Raw genomic sequence first — 18,249 nt, 5'->3', positions numbered from 1 at the left:
AAGTTCCTGGAGGAGGGCACCCTAAGCTGGATGTTACAGCACATGTTCCCTGTCACATGCCCAGAGTTTGGGGCCTGGCACCTTGTGGGTGCCCATTGGCTTATAAGCTTGTCTGGGTTACCAGATGTTAAAGAAAAAAAGAGGACCACTAGAAGAAGGGCATTTACAGCAAGGCTCCACAGGAGGAGAACGGAGGGCCTTTAGTTTCCTGGTGGTAGTTAGAACAGGCTTAGGTGGAAAGAGGTTATGGAGGCCCAGAGGCCACTTTTTCCCCTCCCCCGCTAAGGGAATTTCTACCTTTACAACTCCTAGATCACTGTGGGAGGTCCTGAGGCGTGGAGACAAGGCCAGCTGGGCCTAGGGCCACTTCTGTGGGTGGAGGGAGGCTATCCAAGACCACTGCCTTGACTCTTGACCTGCCTGGGCCTAGCATTCCAGCCAAATCCCCCAGGGAGGTGGAAGGAGGACACTGTCCCCAAGCTCTGGTCCTAGCCAAGGCAAACATACCACCCACTCCACAGGAAGGCACAGCTGAGTAGAGGCTCAGGAGACTTGGAGCTTTGGGGATTTGGGGGGGTGTCCTGTAGGATTCCTGGTCCAGTTTCTATCCAAGTCAGGTTCTTCACTGCGGCTGTTTAACGTCTACAGTTTTCTCTGAGGCCATCTAGGCTTGGAGGGTTCCAGATCTATGCAGCTGCCTCCATCTGGTCCCTTAGGCCTGGAGCACTCTGGCTTCTTCTGGAGACTCAGCACCTTCAGGCTTTGAAAGGCCACTGCTGAGTCCCCAAGCTGAGGCCTCTATGTCCCATCTGTTTTCTCAGTTAAGTCTTCCCTACCTGAGCTATGGCTAGCCTGCAGTCCCCGGACATGGCTGTATTCTTTCTTGGGGGTGGGGGAGATGGAGGTTTGAGAAAGGGTTCTTGATGTGGCGCTAGCTGCTCTTGAACTCACTCTGTAAACAGGATTGGCCTTGAACTCAGAGATCTGCCTGCCTCTGCCTCCTGAGTGCTGGGAATAAAGGTGTGTGCCACCACTGCCCTGCCATAACTGTATTCTGTGGCCAAGAGCTGCTGGCAGGTGGTATTGGAGCTGATCCTGCTGTTTCACCCTGCACTTGGGGACTTGGAATCCAGGGAAATGTTTCTACCATCCTGGGAGAATCCTGAGGGAAAGCCGCGGAACCCTGAAGTTGATCCCTGTATGATCCCAAACGGCTGACTTCATCCTCAGAACCTGTGTCTCCATAAACAAAGAATAAATTCCTCCCGGCTGAAATGCTGGTCCTTGAACAGTCTGTCACCCCATAGCCCTCTATTTCCCCCTCTCCCCATCCACCCCTTGCTCTAGCTCTGCCAGCTTCTCCAGGCATTAGTGAAGCCCTGAGAACAGTCAGCTCCACCAACCAGTCCCAAGGTGGCCTTTCATCACAGGCAGGAAGACCTGGCTCAGCAGCAACTGCGGGATTAGGATCTAGACCAGATGTCAGGAGCTGCGGGGAGCTGGGAACGCTGTGACCTCCATCCCAAGCTGACCTCCGCCTCCTCTTCTCCCTGCCCCTCACCCCCACCCCCAGGGGACTCTGGCCAGAGCTGCTGTCTACTTTCCCCTCCCAAGAGCCTTCATGAAAGGGGAGGGGGTACCCAGCAAACAGACTGCAGAAGAACAGAGGGGCTGTTACCAGATTCTGGATGTTATAAGTCCATGGCTTAACTGCAGCAGAATTAAGACATCGATCCCCCAAATGGGCCTGGGTCGGGATGTCTTTTGAAACAGGGTGAGCCCTTATTCCCTGATACAGAGCCCACCCGCAGCGCTCAGCCCCACCCAGGGCTTCCAACTCATCCATAAGGACAGTGACAGCACCAATCTGAGCACGCATAGCTGCCATACTGTCCTCAGAGGCAGCAAGTGTTTTTCTTCTGTTTATTTTGAGACAGAGCCAAGGCTAGCCCAAAACTCCTGATTTTCCTGCCTCTACCTCCTGAGTTCCATCGCTTTATGTAGAGATGGGGATGGTGGAAGCCAGGGCCTGTGCCTGCTAAGTAAAAACTCCACCAACAGAGCTACTTCCCCAGCTCTACCCTTGTCTGCACTGTATAAGCAGAGAAACTGAGGTGCGACAAGAGCCCCGCCTTCCCAGCGAACGGTTTTGCTATGCCTGAGTCCAAAGTCCATGATGTCTACTCTCTCCTGTCTTCAGAGACCTCTGAGCTGACCATGTGCCTAGGATGCAGTCTGGTTCTGTTATCCACCCATCCATCCTTCCATGGTACAAACTCTTCTGTGCCTCGTGCATGTATGTGTGATGCCTTTGCTCACACTCAGCGCCCAGGATCTGTGGGTTTCAGAGGCTGCTTGTTGGAGCGTCTAAAGGCTGCAGGAGCACACATCAGGCAAACGCCAGCAGTGTGTGAACAAGGCTACCCACTAAGGCAAACACAGAGCTTCCCACTCTGACAACACCCTGCTGGGCCCGAGGCTAGAGTTCCCTCCTTGGCATCTGGATTTCGTGGGCACGTGTGACAGCCTTTGTTAGGGAACACAGTGTCTCCTTCCCTGCCCCAGATTCTTCCCATGGCCTTGAGGTCTTGCCAGCCTTATTGGCCACCACCTCCCCTAGCTTTCTGCTTCCTGTCTGGGCAGACCTCACCCCATCCACCTCCTGCTCCAGACAGCCAGAGAGAACGTGTCCTCACCCTCTGGGAACTGGGTTTGGGATGCAAAGGGAATGGGCCTGCCTGTGCTGCTGAAGGGGTTAAATGCCCCCCCACCCCCAGTTTCTGAGGACAAGGCCATTTCCTAGTCTTTTCCAGGGCTTTACCACCCATGGCTAAGAAGAATCAGTGTAGTTGTGGGTGGTACAGCCCATGCCAAGTTTATATTCTGACCCCCATTGTGCAGGAATGTGTGGGTCCTGACTGTCATTTAGCAGCTGTGTGTCTCTGCACAAAACACTTAACCTCTCTGAGCCTCGAGCTTTTCACTGGGGCATAGTTTTGTCAGATGTCATCCAAATTCTGCTCCAGGTGTGCCTGGGAACTTCTAGAGGCAGGCTGAAGATGTATGTGGCTCTGGGGAAGAGTGCTTAGCTAACGGGCTTCATTCTGCGGCCGGGGGCTGCTTTCAAATGAGATTCCAGTAACAAAATATATGGCTATTGGCCCTTCCTAGGATACAGGAGGCTACAATTAGCCTCAGGTCACGTTTGGTGCAGAAATGAGTTATGAAAATACCAAACCCAAGTTATCAAAGCTTTGGAGGATTTGCAGTTTCAGGACATAGCAAGGAACCTAAGGTCACTGGGCTCATCTGGACTTGGAGTGCGCAGAGAATTAGTTCAGTTTCAGGATGGAAGTGGGTCCCTGGGTTCCCACCTCTAGAGGCCGAATGCTCCCTCTTTTTGCCTCGAGCTGGGTGGAGCAAAGCAGAAGGGCCACACCAGATGCCCAGGATGGCTATCCAATGGCAGGAAGAAACTGGCTGTTCTGCCCAGGGTGCTACAGCATTCCTGTTTGGTGGCAACTGCCCTAACTCCCATTCACAGCCTCGAAGGTCCACGGGGCACTGGAGCTGACCAGTCCCAACTGTAGAGGATGGACTAGGTTCACCATGGAGGTATGATCCCACCTCCCCTAACAGTTCTTCTAGAGAATTGTTGCTCCACCCAGTTCCACAGCTCTGCAAAAGCTGCGCGGGGCTTTGTGCTCCCACAGCTCTTGGGGGAGCCCCTTGGGCTGGCCTGCTGCCACTCAGGGCTTACAGATTCTGACTCCTTACCAACTGGTGCTGTAGCCTGCCCCAGAGTGCACAGCCCTCTGTTTGGGGGGCGAGGGGATCCCATGGTCTGGAGACAAGGCGACAGGGTGTACACTTACCTAGGCGCAGGGTTAGGTTAACCGAGGTGGGGTACTGCACCCCGAAAGCCATGGATGGGCTCTGCCACCAGGTGCTGTCATCAGGGCTGTGGAAGTCTGTGAGGTAGGAGGCGTCGTGGCGTCGCCGGGGGTCAGCATCGTCGCAGCGCTGGCACTGTGGCCCAGCTCCTGGTGCCCCTACGTGGGGACAGAAGTCCTCCGGGGGCCGTCCGCATGTGTGCGAGGCCTCGGCACGTCGGCCGAACGCCGCGTTTTCGAACTCAGGCAGACAGCGCTGTGCGCGTCCCGCCTCGTCGTAGCAAGAGCCCATGCCCGCGCCCGTCGCAAAGTGTGCCTCCAGCATCATCAGCGCCATCGATGCCACCGTTGCCAGGCGGGACAGGATCCCGGACACAGCCATGGCCTGCGACCCGCTCCTCACTGCGCCGAAATCCACTCTGCGCTGTGGTCTGTGCTTGGCCCCTCTGCTTTCCACTGGCCCCCGGGAGTCCTTCCCTGCAGGCGGAACCCGACGGCATCTGAGGGCGGGACCCATACAGGCGACACCCCACCATCCGAGCTCCGTCCCTTCGTGCTCACCCCCACCTGCTGGACGTGCCTGGGAGTGCCTGCTTGTTCTGGCTGGGCCGCGCACTCCAAACTGTGAACCTGACCCCACCGTCTTCCCTGCAAAATGGTCTCGTTAGAGACACCAAGTCATTACGCTAATGGATGTTCTATGGACGCCGTACGCCAGGGCACCTTTCTAAGCTGAAAGGCAAGACAAGCACAGGTCTCCCCTAACAGAAGGACCTTTGGGAGTTTCCTCCATATCTGTCCAGTGTTCTCCTTCAAAAGCGTTGGGCCCCTGGCTTCTGTCCTATCAAAGCAGGTATTTTTCTCCTGGAATTTATCAAGAAGTGTCCTCTTATCAACAGAGGCCTCCCCTTCTCTCCATTAAGCTAATGTCCTTCCCAAGGCACCTTCAAGGCCCCTGTAGACAGTAAAACAACATAATCCCATGGTAGGGACAACCAGCTGAGCCAGACACTGTCAGATCCCCGCAGCCCAGGCTGGATAGATCTCGTAGGAGTCCAACTCTGCATGGAAGTTATGATCAGGGTTAAGGAACTGGTTGGTGGTCCTGAGTGTAGGGCAAATTGTGGTGGGGAGCCTTGTGCTGCCCCACTCTGGGGCCTCCTTTCTCACACTGGCAGATACGGGATCACAGGGACACCTTGGGGAGAGGAAAAAGCCAAGTTTGGGATGAAATAAACTCCTGTTGCCTCTTTGCCTAACCCTGGGATGGCCTGTGTGGGCTGGTCCCCCAGGATGGGGTGAGCTGGCCTGGCGACAGTGACGTGGACGTGGAACACCGAGGAGGAGGCAGTGTTCTTTGCCTCTGGTTGCAGAGCAGACTCTGCTCTCCTAATATCTCTTAATCAAGGACTCAGCTTCGGTGAGGTCCTTAGTTACTGTCTCAATTCAACCTACAAGTCTTTTATTGATTTGCCTGAGAGACTGAGTGGGCGAGAAACCCACGCTGCACGGCACAGAAGCCATTAGTCATATGATATTTGGGGCCCTTCTGTACCACCCATGGGGCTGTGGCAGAACCCCACACCTTGTCCCACTAAGACTGCCCCCAAATCTCCTCCCATCTGCCTTTACAGCCAGGGTCCCTGGGGCTGGCTTCTGCCCTTCTGGCTGAATATTCTGGTACAGCTGAGGTCCCAGAGAAAGGACACTTCTCTATGTATTTCATTTCTACAGTCCTTGTTGAGGCCACTGTGTGCTAACTATAGGCCTGGTGGTTCGTGTATGTGCACAGGGTCTCCCACACACACACACACACACACACACACACACACATGCACACATACGCACATGCACAGTCACACATATGCACACTCACACACATGCACACACACGCACATGCATACGTACACATATATATGCGCACACACGCATGTACACACACATGCATACACATTCTCTCTCACACACACACACACACACACACACACACACACACGAACACATGCACGTGCTGCAGTCAGTTCACCAGAGGTGTCTGTACTATAGTGGCAGCAGCTTCCATGGGAGGAGTGTCTCTATGTGGCAGCCTCTGAGGTCCCTCCTACCTTTCGCCAAACACATATGAAAGAAATTCCTAAGCATTTTGCTCAACTCCCAGATCATAGAAAATAGTGGCTATATCAGTCAAGATCCTGCTCTCACACAGAGAGCCACTCCATGATCCTGCGAGGCTGGCTAGTCTGGGCTCTGGCAAGCACCTGCCCTCTCTGCCCGTCCTCTCTGTGCGTGGGCAAGGTGCAAAGGTCCCTCAGTCCAATAAGAGGAACGCTGCTTGTCACATCATAGCTACTAATGATGGGGCTGGCCAGCCAGCCATCACAGTTGGCATAGAGAAGTGGGTACTTGGGAGAGGGAGCCATGACCAGTTCCACGTGGTCAGAGTGGACTTCCTAGAAGAGGTTAAGTTGGGCAGAGTGATCAGGGAAAGACTACCACAAAGGTGTTGCACATTTGCCAAGGCCAGGAGGTTAGTAAGTAAGCAGCCATCATGTTGGGGTGGAGAGCAGGGCCCGGTGATGGAGTCAGCACAAGCCATATGCTACAAACATTTGTCTTGTACACGGACTTCAGGCTGGGTACTGCCGAGGGGCAAGAGCTGGATGTCCTTCACCCTGGCATCCTCAAGACCTGCACCCTGCATCCGGGGAATGTTTGTGGTGTGCACAGAACTCCAGCCTGGTTTTAGGTCCTGGATTGGAAGGAATGGCCCCTTTCAGGGCCTGCTGGATGACCAAACGGGCCAACATTCCTGAAAGTCAAGTCTTGCCATGGCTGGTGATCTCTGTGGAGGTCTCAGTGGTTCCCAAGGTCCCTTGCTTTTCTTTCCTCTGAGTCTCTAAGGTGTTCAGTGTCAACCACCTGGTGGCGACATTGGCTGCAGTACAGGGACAGGCCTCTCTTGCCTCCTAGGGCAAAAGTATGGTGGCTCGTGGTTGCACTGCTGTGTGGAATTGACCAGCCATGAAGCCAGACCTGAGATGGGAATGAAGTCCAGGGAAGGTTTCCTGCCTCAGCTCCACAAATGGTTCTCCTGTCTGTCTTCTAGATCTGTTCCTTGTCACCTAGGTCTCAGCATGTCAGGCTAAGCTATATAATCTGGTTGACTGGCAGACTCCTGGTGGGCCTCAGAGACCAGAGTGACTCCCAGGAACACAGATATAGGTGGGCAGACTGCCTGGGGGACTGTAGCCATGTTATGCCCACTCTCCAGGACAGACAACTCACTTCTCACACACCACCAATCTTGGGGAGTCTCTGCCCAGGCAGATGGGTAGGTGCCCACATTTCAGGCTCAGTAGGGAAAACACTGGGTGAGGGAAGTATACCAGGTGGCTTTCACCCCTCTCTCCTGTGAGGGCTTTTTGGCTGAGAGTCACCTAAGCCCCCAAGTCTTGAAATCCAAGATAACAGCTCCATAAAGTCACTGAGGTCTAGCTGTCGCTGTATAATGCAGGTAACAAGCCTTTGGTGGGGAAATGGCTTGTTTGGGACGTGTCAGGGCAGCAAGAGACTAAGTTCTTCCCTCTGTATGGTTTTAGGAGAGGGTTTGGGAAGGTCACAGAATCCTGAGTGCCCCCAAGACATAGGGGTATCTGTGAACCCCCAAAGTCTTAGGATTCTCTAGATACAAGAGACAAAATGGTAATTTATCTGTACTGGCTAAAAAGGGATTAGTAGGACAGCTAAGGACTGCCATGTGCAATGCTAGACCTTGAGAGGGCGGGGCCACCTGTCCATCAAGGAGTCTGTGCTCCTCCCATTTTACCACATTCAGGATTCACCCACACATTCAACACTCTGGGGGCGGGGGGTCTACCCTGTGCCATTCTGGGTTCTACCTTGTGCCATTCTGGGGTCTACTCTGTGCCATTCTGTCAAGATGAGGCTTAGAAGGGCCGCCCTGTGGCTCAGTAGTGGAGCACCTGCTGAGCATGTGTAAGGCCCAGGATTCCAACAATGCAAGAAAATGCAAGGCAAGAGGAGGTGCTGAGGAGGGCCTACCACTCTGGCCCAGTGTCTGACCTCTGAAGCAAGAACCCCAGTAGTGTGACTCCAAACCTATAGAAGCTCCAAGCCACATGGTCTATCCCCCTCTAACCTGAAGCGTTGAGGCCCAATCTCTGAGCCCTGCATGACAGTACTTGTTTCCTGTTTTAAAGAGTGAGAACTCCTCACTCCAAGTGCACTCACCCCTGCACGGTGTCATGCAGGCACCGGTTTTTCAGTGCCCTGTCACATGGCCTGCTGGCTTTGAACCCCATCCTTCTCCAGGAGAGTTTCGTTTGGGATCCCTCTGAATACAGCAACCTGGGAGGGAAAGGGACAGTGTGGACAGGGCTCCCAAACCTTAAAGAGCAAAGGATGGGACGGGACAAAAAGATGGGGTGCAGAGAGTAAGAAAGGCAAGGCTGGACCGGAGAGGAGACAGAATGAAACAGGTGGAGCTCTACTCTAGGCAAGGGCAGTAAAAGGAGCCATGCGAGGTTCTGGAGCGATAACATACCTGTACCAGCTTCCCTAGGCACAGGGTAGACCCCAGAACGGCACAGGGTAGACCCCAGAACAGCACAGGGTAGACCCCAGAACGGCACAGGGTAGACCCCAGAACGGCACAGGGTAGACCCCAGAACGGCACAGGGTAGACCTCAGAACGGCACAGGGTAGACCCCAGAACGGCACAGGGTAGACCCCAGAACGGCACAGGGTAGACCCCAGAATGGCACAGGGTAGACCTCAGAACGGCACAGGGTAGACCCCAAAATGGCACAGGGTAAACCACCCCATCCACAGAGGGCTGAATTGTGTGAGGGGCTTAAGTGTTTGTATAGTGTTCAGGCCCTCTGTTTGGGCTGCCCTCCTAAAGCACACCTACCAAGGGTTAAAACCTTCCAGGCAAGGAGGAGGGAGCAAAGCCTACGTTGTTCTGATTTGCTTAATGAACGTTAATTAAGGAGACAGAAGATAGCTGATTCTTCCAGGACAGAGATGAAAGACCCGTTAATTAAATCTAGGAAGATGCTGGTGCTGCTGATCCTTTCTGACAGGGCTCAGCCTGCCAGGACTCAGAGTCCAGCACCCCAGAGGAGACCATGCTCTGTAACCCAGCCGAGGGTCCTGTCCTGGACGCCTGGGGAGGAGGTCAGGGCTGGGCCCTGACACGCTGAGGTCCCTCCAGTAGAACAATACCTAAGTTTCCCTACCTGTACAATGAATGCTGTGCTTGGCTTCAAGCCCCTGTACGACTGACTACCCACATGCTTGTCTGCACCTCAGTTTTTCCTTGGGGTACAACTTGCTCTGCATGCAGCTCCAAGAGCATCGGGGAAGAACTGGGGTCTGCCATGGACTTAGATGTGGAAGATGTGACCCTATAAGGCCCCACCCTGCTGGGTAACAGCAAACCCAGGAGCATCCTGCAGGGTTGCTGCAGGGTCCGCCTTTCTGCTCCACTCCGATGTATTCACTTCCTCACGGCCACCTGCTGGGCGCTCACCCAAATGCCAGGGCCACCATGGTGCAGGAGGCATGAACTATCAGTGACTTCGTGGAAAATTGGGGCAGTGGGGAGACAGTGGCCTAGGAAGCAAGCAGACAGATTCAATGGTTATGTGTCTGCTGAGGTGCCTTGAGTTCCCAGGGAGGCACGAAGCAGGGCAATCAGGGAGACTTCCTGTAAGAGGCAGCAGCCTGGACAAGATAGGATGGGGGGTGACATGGAGACAGAGGGGTCAGGTAGATTGGAGTGGACAGGGTCCTTCAACTGTCACCTCTGGAAGCAACTCACTGCAGGGAGCTAACATTGTCAGACAGGCAGAGGGACAGGCTTGTCCTGGGGGCATGTCACCATTCAGCCAAGCAACTGTCTCAGCTCTTCTGATGCAGTCAGCCATCCCTCCCCACCCCCCTGCAATGTGGGGGTCCAGAGAGCCAAGGAAGGTATTCCTGTGGATACAGAGGCTGGGTGCAGGAATCCAAGGGATGAATGAAATGGAAGTACCCTATCACTTAGAGGGCCTGGAGAAAAACCACAGTAATTTAGGAGAAATACGTCAATTCCATCAGTGAGGGTAAAGAGGATGTGCCTGGACTGGTCTGGAGAGGTCAAGGAGGGCTTCCTGGAGGAGGTGAAGTCTCCACTTAGACCCAGAGAAGGTGGGAGGACTGGGGAAGAACATCCAGGTGAAGGGAACAGCACGTAAGAAGCTCAGAGGTCAGAGAGGAAGGAAGGGGAGTTGTGAGAGGCAAGTGAGGTATGAGGCAGAAGTGGCAGTGCCCAAAAGAAGGCAAGGAGTGTGGGGTTGACAACTGCCTTCCTGTGGCTCAGGAAGCCAGGTGGTGTGGAATGCCCACACCAACGCATAGGTGGGCTGGCAAGACGCTCCCTGGGCTGCTACCAGCAGGGAGAGAAACTAGGTCCTCACAAACCAGGAGTGGGTTGGGAGCCTGGTAGAGAGCGCTAGCCTGGGCAGGACAGATAGGGGCCAAGGGAGCAGTGTGACCCAAGCAGGAGGTGGGGGAGGGTGTCTGCAGCAGGAAGAGAAGCAGTGTGTGTGTGTGTGTGTGTGTGTGTGTGTGTGTGTGTGTCCCTACTGCTGCTGCCTGGGTGGGGTTGTGAGCCTGACACTGAGACACAGATTAGTAGCAATGCACATGACCTCGAGAAGACAGAGCAGAGACTGGCGTGGGAGAAGCGTCTAGAAGCCACTCTGTGTGCCCTTGGGCAAGATTGTTTCCTTCTTTGTGCCCCAGAATTCTTAGTCATATGACGAAGGAGCCTCTGCGGCTGTGTTAGAAGCAGCTTTGGGACCCTGGCTGTGACCCAGCTCCTCCCCACTGGCGCTTCCTCTGGTCCCCAGTGGCCCTTCTTGGGGCTGGTACTCTTCTAGGAAAGGCTGTGGGTAGGACACGTTCTAGGGAGGGTATACATGCGGTGCTCAATTAATGACGCGGGTTAAAGAAATCTATTGGGAGCAGAAAGCAGGCAGCATGCTGGGAGAAAGAAAGAAGCCCGGCAAGGTGGCCCCCACCTCCCACGGTGGGGTTTTCCCTAGAGACCCTGGCCCTTCAAAGGGAACGCAAAAGCCAAGGGCAGGGGGTTGGGGGGAGCTGGCAAGTCCTTGACGGAAGTGATATAGAGCCGCCTCTGCATTCACGTGGCTTTATTTTGAAAACGTGAACTTTACAAATGTCAGAGGAAAGGCGAGCTCCGGTCTGGGACTGCGCTGGGAACCGCTTAGCATTTGCATGGCTTTGCTAATGGGTCTCTTCTGGGTGGTGGGAAATTTATGTCCCGCCTGCTGGGGCCCCTGCTGAAGGCTAAGGCTAGGGGACATACAAAATAAAACAGTGTGGCTGCCAGATCTGAGTTACCCTGAAGGCAAGCAGAGCCCGGTGGGCAGCAATGGAAGCAGGTAGGCTGTGCTGTTGAAACTGGAGGTCCTGCCTCACCTCCTGCTTGTCATGGGCACGGGATCCCTCCTCAGGATGGTCCAGTCAGGAAGGACATCAGCTCCATGCTACAGGAGTGGGAAACCGGCTCCCAGAAGCCAAGGGACTCACATAAAGAGCCAGGCAGGAAGTGAAGCTGCCTGCAGCCCTCCCACGACTCACCTTCCCCTAGTGGGGTGGTTCTCAACCTTCCTGCTGTTGAGACTCTTTGATACAGTTACTCCTGTTATGGTAACCCCCAACCAAAAAATTACTTCATTGCTGCTTGGTAACTGTAATTTTGCTACTTATTATGAATGGTAATACAAGATGTCTGATATCTGAGCCCTAGGAAACAGTCCTTTGACCCCAAAGAGGTTGAGACCCACAGGTTCAGAACTGCCACTCTAGGGTCACTTAGCATTGGCTCCAGCATCCTTGGGTCTGTGTTTGGGAAGCTCCTGCTAGGCTTTGGGACATGGCGAACATACAGCACCCAAAGGCATCCTTGTCCTCATAGTGGCATCTCAGCTGAAGTTGCCACCTTCCTAGGTTATTTCTTGGTCCTTGTTTGCAGCCAGCTTTGCTTGGGTGACTTGTCTTCTTGTTTGTTTTTTAAGATTTATTTATTTTATGTGAGTACACTGTCGCTGTCTTCAGACACACCAGAAGAGGGCATCAGATCCCATTACAGATGGTTGTGAGTCACCATGTGGTTGCTGGGAATTGAACTCAGGACCTCTGGAAGAGCAGCCAGTGCTCTTAACCCCTGAGCCATCTCTCCAGCCCAGGTGACTTGTCTTAAAGAAGAGTTGAGGAGTGTAGGTCTCAACTGTATTCCCCAGTGGGCCTGAGGGCAGGGACAGCATTGGGGACACATGGTTTGCTGGATCTGTGCTTGTGTGAATGTAATCTGCAGGCATGGCACCTTTGAAGGTGGTGTGTGTGTGATTAGGTGTTATGTGTGTATATAAACGCATCATACATATGAATGCTGTATGCTTGCGTGTGCTGTGGAAAGATGTGGTATGGTGAATGCATGCACACTGTATATAACATGGGTCTGTGTGCCCATGTGTATACATGCAGTGAGGCATGTACATATGCATGCTTGTGTCAGTGTGGATCTGGTGGGTGCATGGACATGTGTATGATGCCCTGGTGTACATGACACACATGTGCTATGTATGTGTATAAGCAACAAAGCTTTGTCCTAGCACAGCCTGGGACCCTCTTGCCAGTAGAGATAATCCCAGGGGCCAACTAGTGGGGATTCTGTCACCACCAAAAGGGGGACATTGGGGGCCGGACACTGCTGGTTCCTAAGACCATTAGTGCTTTGCACTGTAAGTGCCTGTGTCTGTACCTCATGTGTCTGGGCTCTTCTTGTCTCCAAAGAGACCCCTAGGGACTGGCACCCCTTCTGAGAGGACTGTGTTATGGGAGACTCAGCCTGGGTCCTGGGGCTGGGTGTCTTGAAGAGGGAGGCGGTTTATTCCTGCCAGGAGCAAAACCTGGCACGCGCACAAGAGAACGTGACAGGTGACAAATGTCACAGGCCTGGGTTGCTCCCTGTCCACTCGAGAGTCAGGACACCCTCTCCTTAGCCTCCAATGGAAGTAGGAAGAGGGACATCACGGCCTGGTGGCAGGCAGAGGACAGGCAGGGCAGGCTGCCAACTGAGGCCCCTAAATAACTGACTGACCGGCCCTTCTGCAGCTCATCCCAGCCGGGGGACAGCCTCCGGCTTCATAACATGTGATCGATGGGCCTAATATGGGATTGGAGACGCCGGGCTGGCAGTCCCGGCCTGGCCTGCCGGCTGCCATTCGCCCAGATATTTATTTATTTATGGGTTCTCCTCGATGGCAAAATTCCAAAAACAATAAAAGAAATTGAATTGCATATCAGATAGGACATCAGAGGGAGATACGGCCATAAATCGGAGCGTATTTATTCCATAAATATCAGCGCCTCGCGAGTAGCCAGCGCCCGTTACCAAGTTATAATCAGAATCTGCTCCCCCCTTGACACTCACTGCCAGCCCCTCCCCATAGGACAAACAGGCTGGATCCCCAAAATACATAGCAATTTGCTCAAGCCACCTGCCCCCATTGCGGGAGGCATCTGCTCACCCTGGCTGTCCCACCCAAAGAGACACTGGTACTTCAAGAAAGGACAGTAGCTGTTGTGACAGGCTGCCTAGTTCCAAATGCACAGAGCATGATGGGGTGTAGGGAATGTCCCCAGAGCTTCTGTCCCCTTGTGGCTCCTTCACCACAAACTGAGAGTTGAAGTACCACTTTCTCTCTCTGTGTCCCTCTCGGTGTGGGGCCCGGAGAGCTGCTATTGCTGTAATGACAAGTCATAACAGAGGTGATAATCTTAAAGGAGAAAGGTTCGCTTTGGCTCTCGGCCTTGCAGCTCTAGATTGGCTGCCTTTGTTGCTTCGGGCCTCTGATAGGCTGCGTACCATGACAGGGTGGGTGGAGCATAACCTGTCCATGTGGCCTGGAACTCAGTAGGCAGAAGAATCAAATTATTTTAATTGCTGTGTAGTATTCCGTTGTTAGAATGTATATTCATTCCCCTATTGTCCTGTATAGACACTGGGCCATTTCTAATCTTAGGCTATCACGAAGAAAGCTACTATGAGCTTCCTTAAGTGAGACCTTTTGCGAATACCATCGGTCATTGATGCCAAGTTCTTTAAAGTGGCTGTGACATTTCATCCCTGTGCCCCCCGCCAGCAACATGTGAGAATTCTGAGTGTCCCTCTGGGTTTCAGCAGTAGATAGATGCCCGTCATTTCTATTTTGGCCGTTTGCTGGCTGTGTACAGAGATATCCATGGTTGCGATTTGCAATTTCACTACCAACACTTACTCGGGGGTCTGCCTAGCCTGCTCACCCTGCCCCTGGGACAGCCCCTGCACTCTGTCCTGCCCCATAAGCCAGAGCAACCTTTCTATCCCCTCACACCGTTGTCTGAGGACTGGATCCTGGACTCCCTGGTCCTCTTCTCCCCTTATCCACCAGCTTGCTCTCTCCTTTCCCCTCCCCACCCGACACTGGCCTGCCCTTCCTCCCTACCCACTTCTCGGGTCTCTTCTCTGGGATGCCAGCTTGCTGGTAGTTACAGGAACATCTATTTCCAAAAGCCACCAGACAGAGAAGGCTACCAGGTGAGGTTTGTCCCCACCATGCTCTCCTGACACAACAGGCTTCCTCCCGGAGCAGACACAGTCACAGGGCCTGCCAATAGCCAGAGGCTCAATCAACAATGGAGATAAATCTGACAGGCAACTGATATGGGCCGCCTTAGTTCTGAATGAAGGGGAAATTCACAGAATGTGAAATCAACCGTTTGTTCCTCTAGTGAGCAGGCTGTGGGCGGGCAGTTCGCTCACACACAGCTGTGGGACCATTGTAAGACATTTCACTGTGGCAGCCATTTTGCCCTGACTTCATCACTCTGTGATCTTAATTCCTTTTTTCTTTTTCTTTTTCTTTTTAATACCTCAAGAGACTGACCCCAGAACTTCACATATGCTAGGCAAATCTTCTGCTACTGAGCTACATCCTCCGCCCCATCCCCCATTTTTCTTTCTGAGATGCGGTTTCATTCTGTAGCTCAGGTTAGCCTGGAACTTTCCATTTAGCCCAGGCTGGCTTTATTTATTTTTTTTTTTTAAGATTTATTTATTTATTTCATGTATGAGTACACTGTTGCTGTCTTCAGACACACCAGAAGAGGGCATCGGATTCTATTACAGATAGCTGTGAGCCACCATGTGGTTGCTAGGAATTGAACTCAGGACGTTGGGAAGAACAGTCAGTGTTCCTAACCCCTGAGTCATCTCTTCACCCCGGCTTTATTATTTTTAAAAATGATTTGATTATTTATATTTCAATGTGCACTGGTGTTTTGCCTTTATGTCTGTCTCTGTGAGGGCGTTGGATTCTCTGGAACTAGAGCTACAGACAGGTATGAGCCGCTGTGTGGGTGCTGGAACCTCTGGAAGCCTGCCAGAGAGCTTAACCACTGAGCTGTCTCTGCAGCCCCTGACTGGCTTTAAATTCATGGAGATCATGATGCTGCCGGCTCCTCGGCTCCTCGGGGTTGGGATTATAGGTATCATCTCTAGGCATAAATCGCTCAGTGTCTTCTCCCTTCTAACCCTAGACTGGTAAAGTCTGAAAGTCTTCCCTACAGTGTAACAGGGGCAGTCAAAATGCACCACTGGGGAGATCAGAGGACACAGCCTGTGGAAGTTTTCTCCCCTTCTACCAAAGGGGCCCGGGGAGCAAGGGCAGTCCTTCAGAGTTGGTTGCAAGTGCCTCTATCTGCTGAGCCCTCTTCTCCTCTCCTGTGTCTCAGGAAAGCAGGGCTGGGGGCTGGGGAGATGGCTGCTCTTCTAGAGGATCCAGGTTTGATTCTCAGGACCCATAAGGCAGCTTACAACTGTCTGTAACTCTGATTTCAGGGGACCTGGGGTCCTTTTCTGGCCTCTGCAGGTACCAGGCACACAGGTCATGTACACACACACACACACACACACACACACACACACACACAGGGGAGGGGGTAAATCTTAAAAAAAAAAAAAAAAAAAAACCCGAGTCAGATCTCTGGGCTCCACGTATGCACACATGTATACACGTGTGTGTCTGAACCCACTTATCCACCCACCCACACCCCCTACATAAAAGAAAAATGAGTAGCCATGGGGGCAGGGCAGGCTGATCAGGCTTCCTACTCAACCTGGGTGCCCCGATACCCCTCCTGCCCCCGTCCCGAGAAGGAGACAGTGAAGGGCAGTGGCTGGTTCTCTGCTCACTGCTGGTGACTCTGCTTGAGACACAGTTGGGACAATCCAGGGTGACCTGGCTCTGTCATCCCACACTTCTATCTTGTCTCCCTTCCACCCACAGGAATTTTTCCTTCCCTCTGGCTTCGAGGGGGGGTGGGGAAGAAGACCCAATTTATTTGGCAACAAATAAAGAGCTGCCCGATTAAGAGTGGGGGGAGAGTTTAAAGGAGGAAAGATACGTCGGCTAATGCCATCTCCCGCGTCTTTATATTCTGAAGCGGATCGTTCTGGACGCGGGCAGAAGGCCTGATTTAATATCCTCATGGAAAATACTGCACCTGATCCAATTACCACGGGAATTTTGATACAGTCAGCAGTCAAGATGAAAGATTCCGAGACGCACACCGCAGGAGTAAACACACAGACCGAATTACCCACGCTCCTCCGGGACAACTTAGGAGGCTCGGGTCGTGGGGAGGGCACCTCGGGCCAGACCAGGGGGGCTCCAAGGAGGCTGGTGGCACAGCCCCTGCACGGCATCCTTGAGACCATCCACGCCTTTATCTCCCACGTAGCCGACCTCGAGGGAAGTCCTGAGACACGGGCGTGATGTGGTCCAGTCTGGTCTTCCCACTCTTTCCCACTCCTAATTGACACTCCATCTGCCCACTCATGCCGAGACTGAACAGGTTTCACCCTGATTGTCTGGGCACCCGTGGTGTTTGGCTGTCCTTCGGGAAACCAGAGTCTCTCCGCTACTCAAATCTTTCAGTTGCCTCAACTTCTGAGAGCATTCACTTTTCAGGAGTTACCAGCCGGGTCCCCCCCCCCCCCCCCCCCCCCCCGTCTTCACTCTCTTTCTATAGCGCTATGATTCTCAACCTGTGGGGTCGAGACTCCTTGGGGGAGGGTCCAAACAACTCTTCCACAGGGGTTGCCTAAGACCATCGGGAAACACATATATTTACATCGAGATTCATAATAGTAGCAGAATTACAGTTATAAAGTAGCGGAGAATATAATTTTACAGTCAGGGGTCACCAAAACATGAGGGGACTGTGTACTAGGGTCACAGCAACAGGAAGGCTGAGAACCATTGTTCTAGGGCCTCCTGCTTCTGCCTGTTTATGGTTGTGGCTCCACCCACGGATACACCCATTGGCCGGATACACACACACACACACACACACACACACACACATCCATGAGCCTAGGTTACAAGGTAACAGACTCCTGTTTTACCCTTCGATATTCCCACCCACTCCTGGCCACACCTCCTGGCCTTCAGACCAGGCCAGCCTTCCTAAGGCTTGACTCTGCCCTTTGTCACATAATATCCTCTATTGATGTCCCAAGAGGTCTGTGTTCCCTGCAGGGTTTGGACCACAGAGGCAGCTTATGCCCGGATGTCCCTACAGACTCTGGAAGAGATCCCTGTCTGCCTGAGCCTCAGTTGACTCAGGTGTAGAATGGAATAATCAGGTTGAGTTGACAGCTGTGAATGTGCATGACTAGAGCATGGCAGAATACCACAGGGGTACTTGGCAGATCAGCTGCCCAGTCATATCAGCGCCTCATGGTTCTACAGGGCTCAGACTTCTCAGCTCTGACAGGATAGGTAGGTATCTTTCAGGCTCAACACAGCCATGTTTGTAACAAACAAACCAGATAGGCTTTAGAGCTCACGCCCACCCCCACCATCATTACCACTCCTTCATCTTCCACCCATCCCGCACTCCCTACCCCCTCGCTGCCCCTCCCCACACCATGCCTCACCCCCACACAACATTCAGTGTCTTGGTTGCTTCCTGAACCTTGTCTGGGCTCCAGGAACCTCCCCACTCCCCGCTGTGGTGGAGTGAACTAAACTTGCATAGGTGATCTCTGGGAAATCTTCATCAGAGCCCCCTACCCCCATCCCACACATCTGTTTCAGGACACCCAGCCTAAAACTCCGAGGGCTTTTATATCTCGGAAATGAACCACCAAGAAATAGGAAGGTGTAAGTAGAAAGGATACAACTTTTGTTTTGCTTTGAATTTTTTGGTGACCTTT

The 18,249-nt window shown here is 53.1% G+C and overlaps 1 protein-coding gene across 1 annotated transcript in view; it reads right to left on the bottom strand.

Annotated features, from left to right (window-relative positions):
* Positions 1 to 4,275, bottom strand: part of LAMC3 (laminin subunit gamma 3) — a gene marked incomplete at both ends in the record, with an annotated part of 54,852 nt that extends 50,577 nt beyond the window's left edge. Inside the window, one exon of the mRNA XM_080927440.1 lies at positions 3,876 to 4,275. Within this exon, the coding sequence (XP_080783566.1) occupies positions 3,876 to 4,275 (400 nt within the window). The remainder of the gene's footprint in view (positions 1 to 3,875) is intronic.
* Between the last annotated feature and the right edge of the window lie 13,974 nt (positions 4,276 to 18,249).

This window comes from Micromys minutus, assembly GCF_963924665.1.
Source record: "Micromys minutus genome assembly, chromosome: 13".
In the NCBI taxonomy this organism is placed as follows: domain Eukaryota; kingdom Metazoa; phylum Chordata; class Mammalia; order Rodentia; family Muridae; genus Micromys; species Micromys minutus.
The sequence above is the reverse complement of the archived record's forward strand: the minus strand, read 5'-3'. Positions and strand labels throughout refer to the sequence as shown.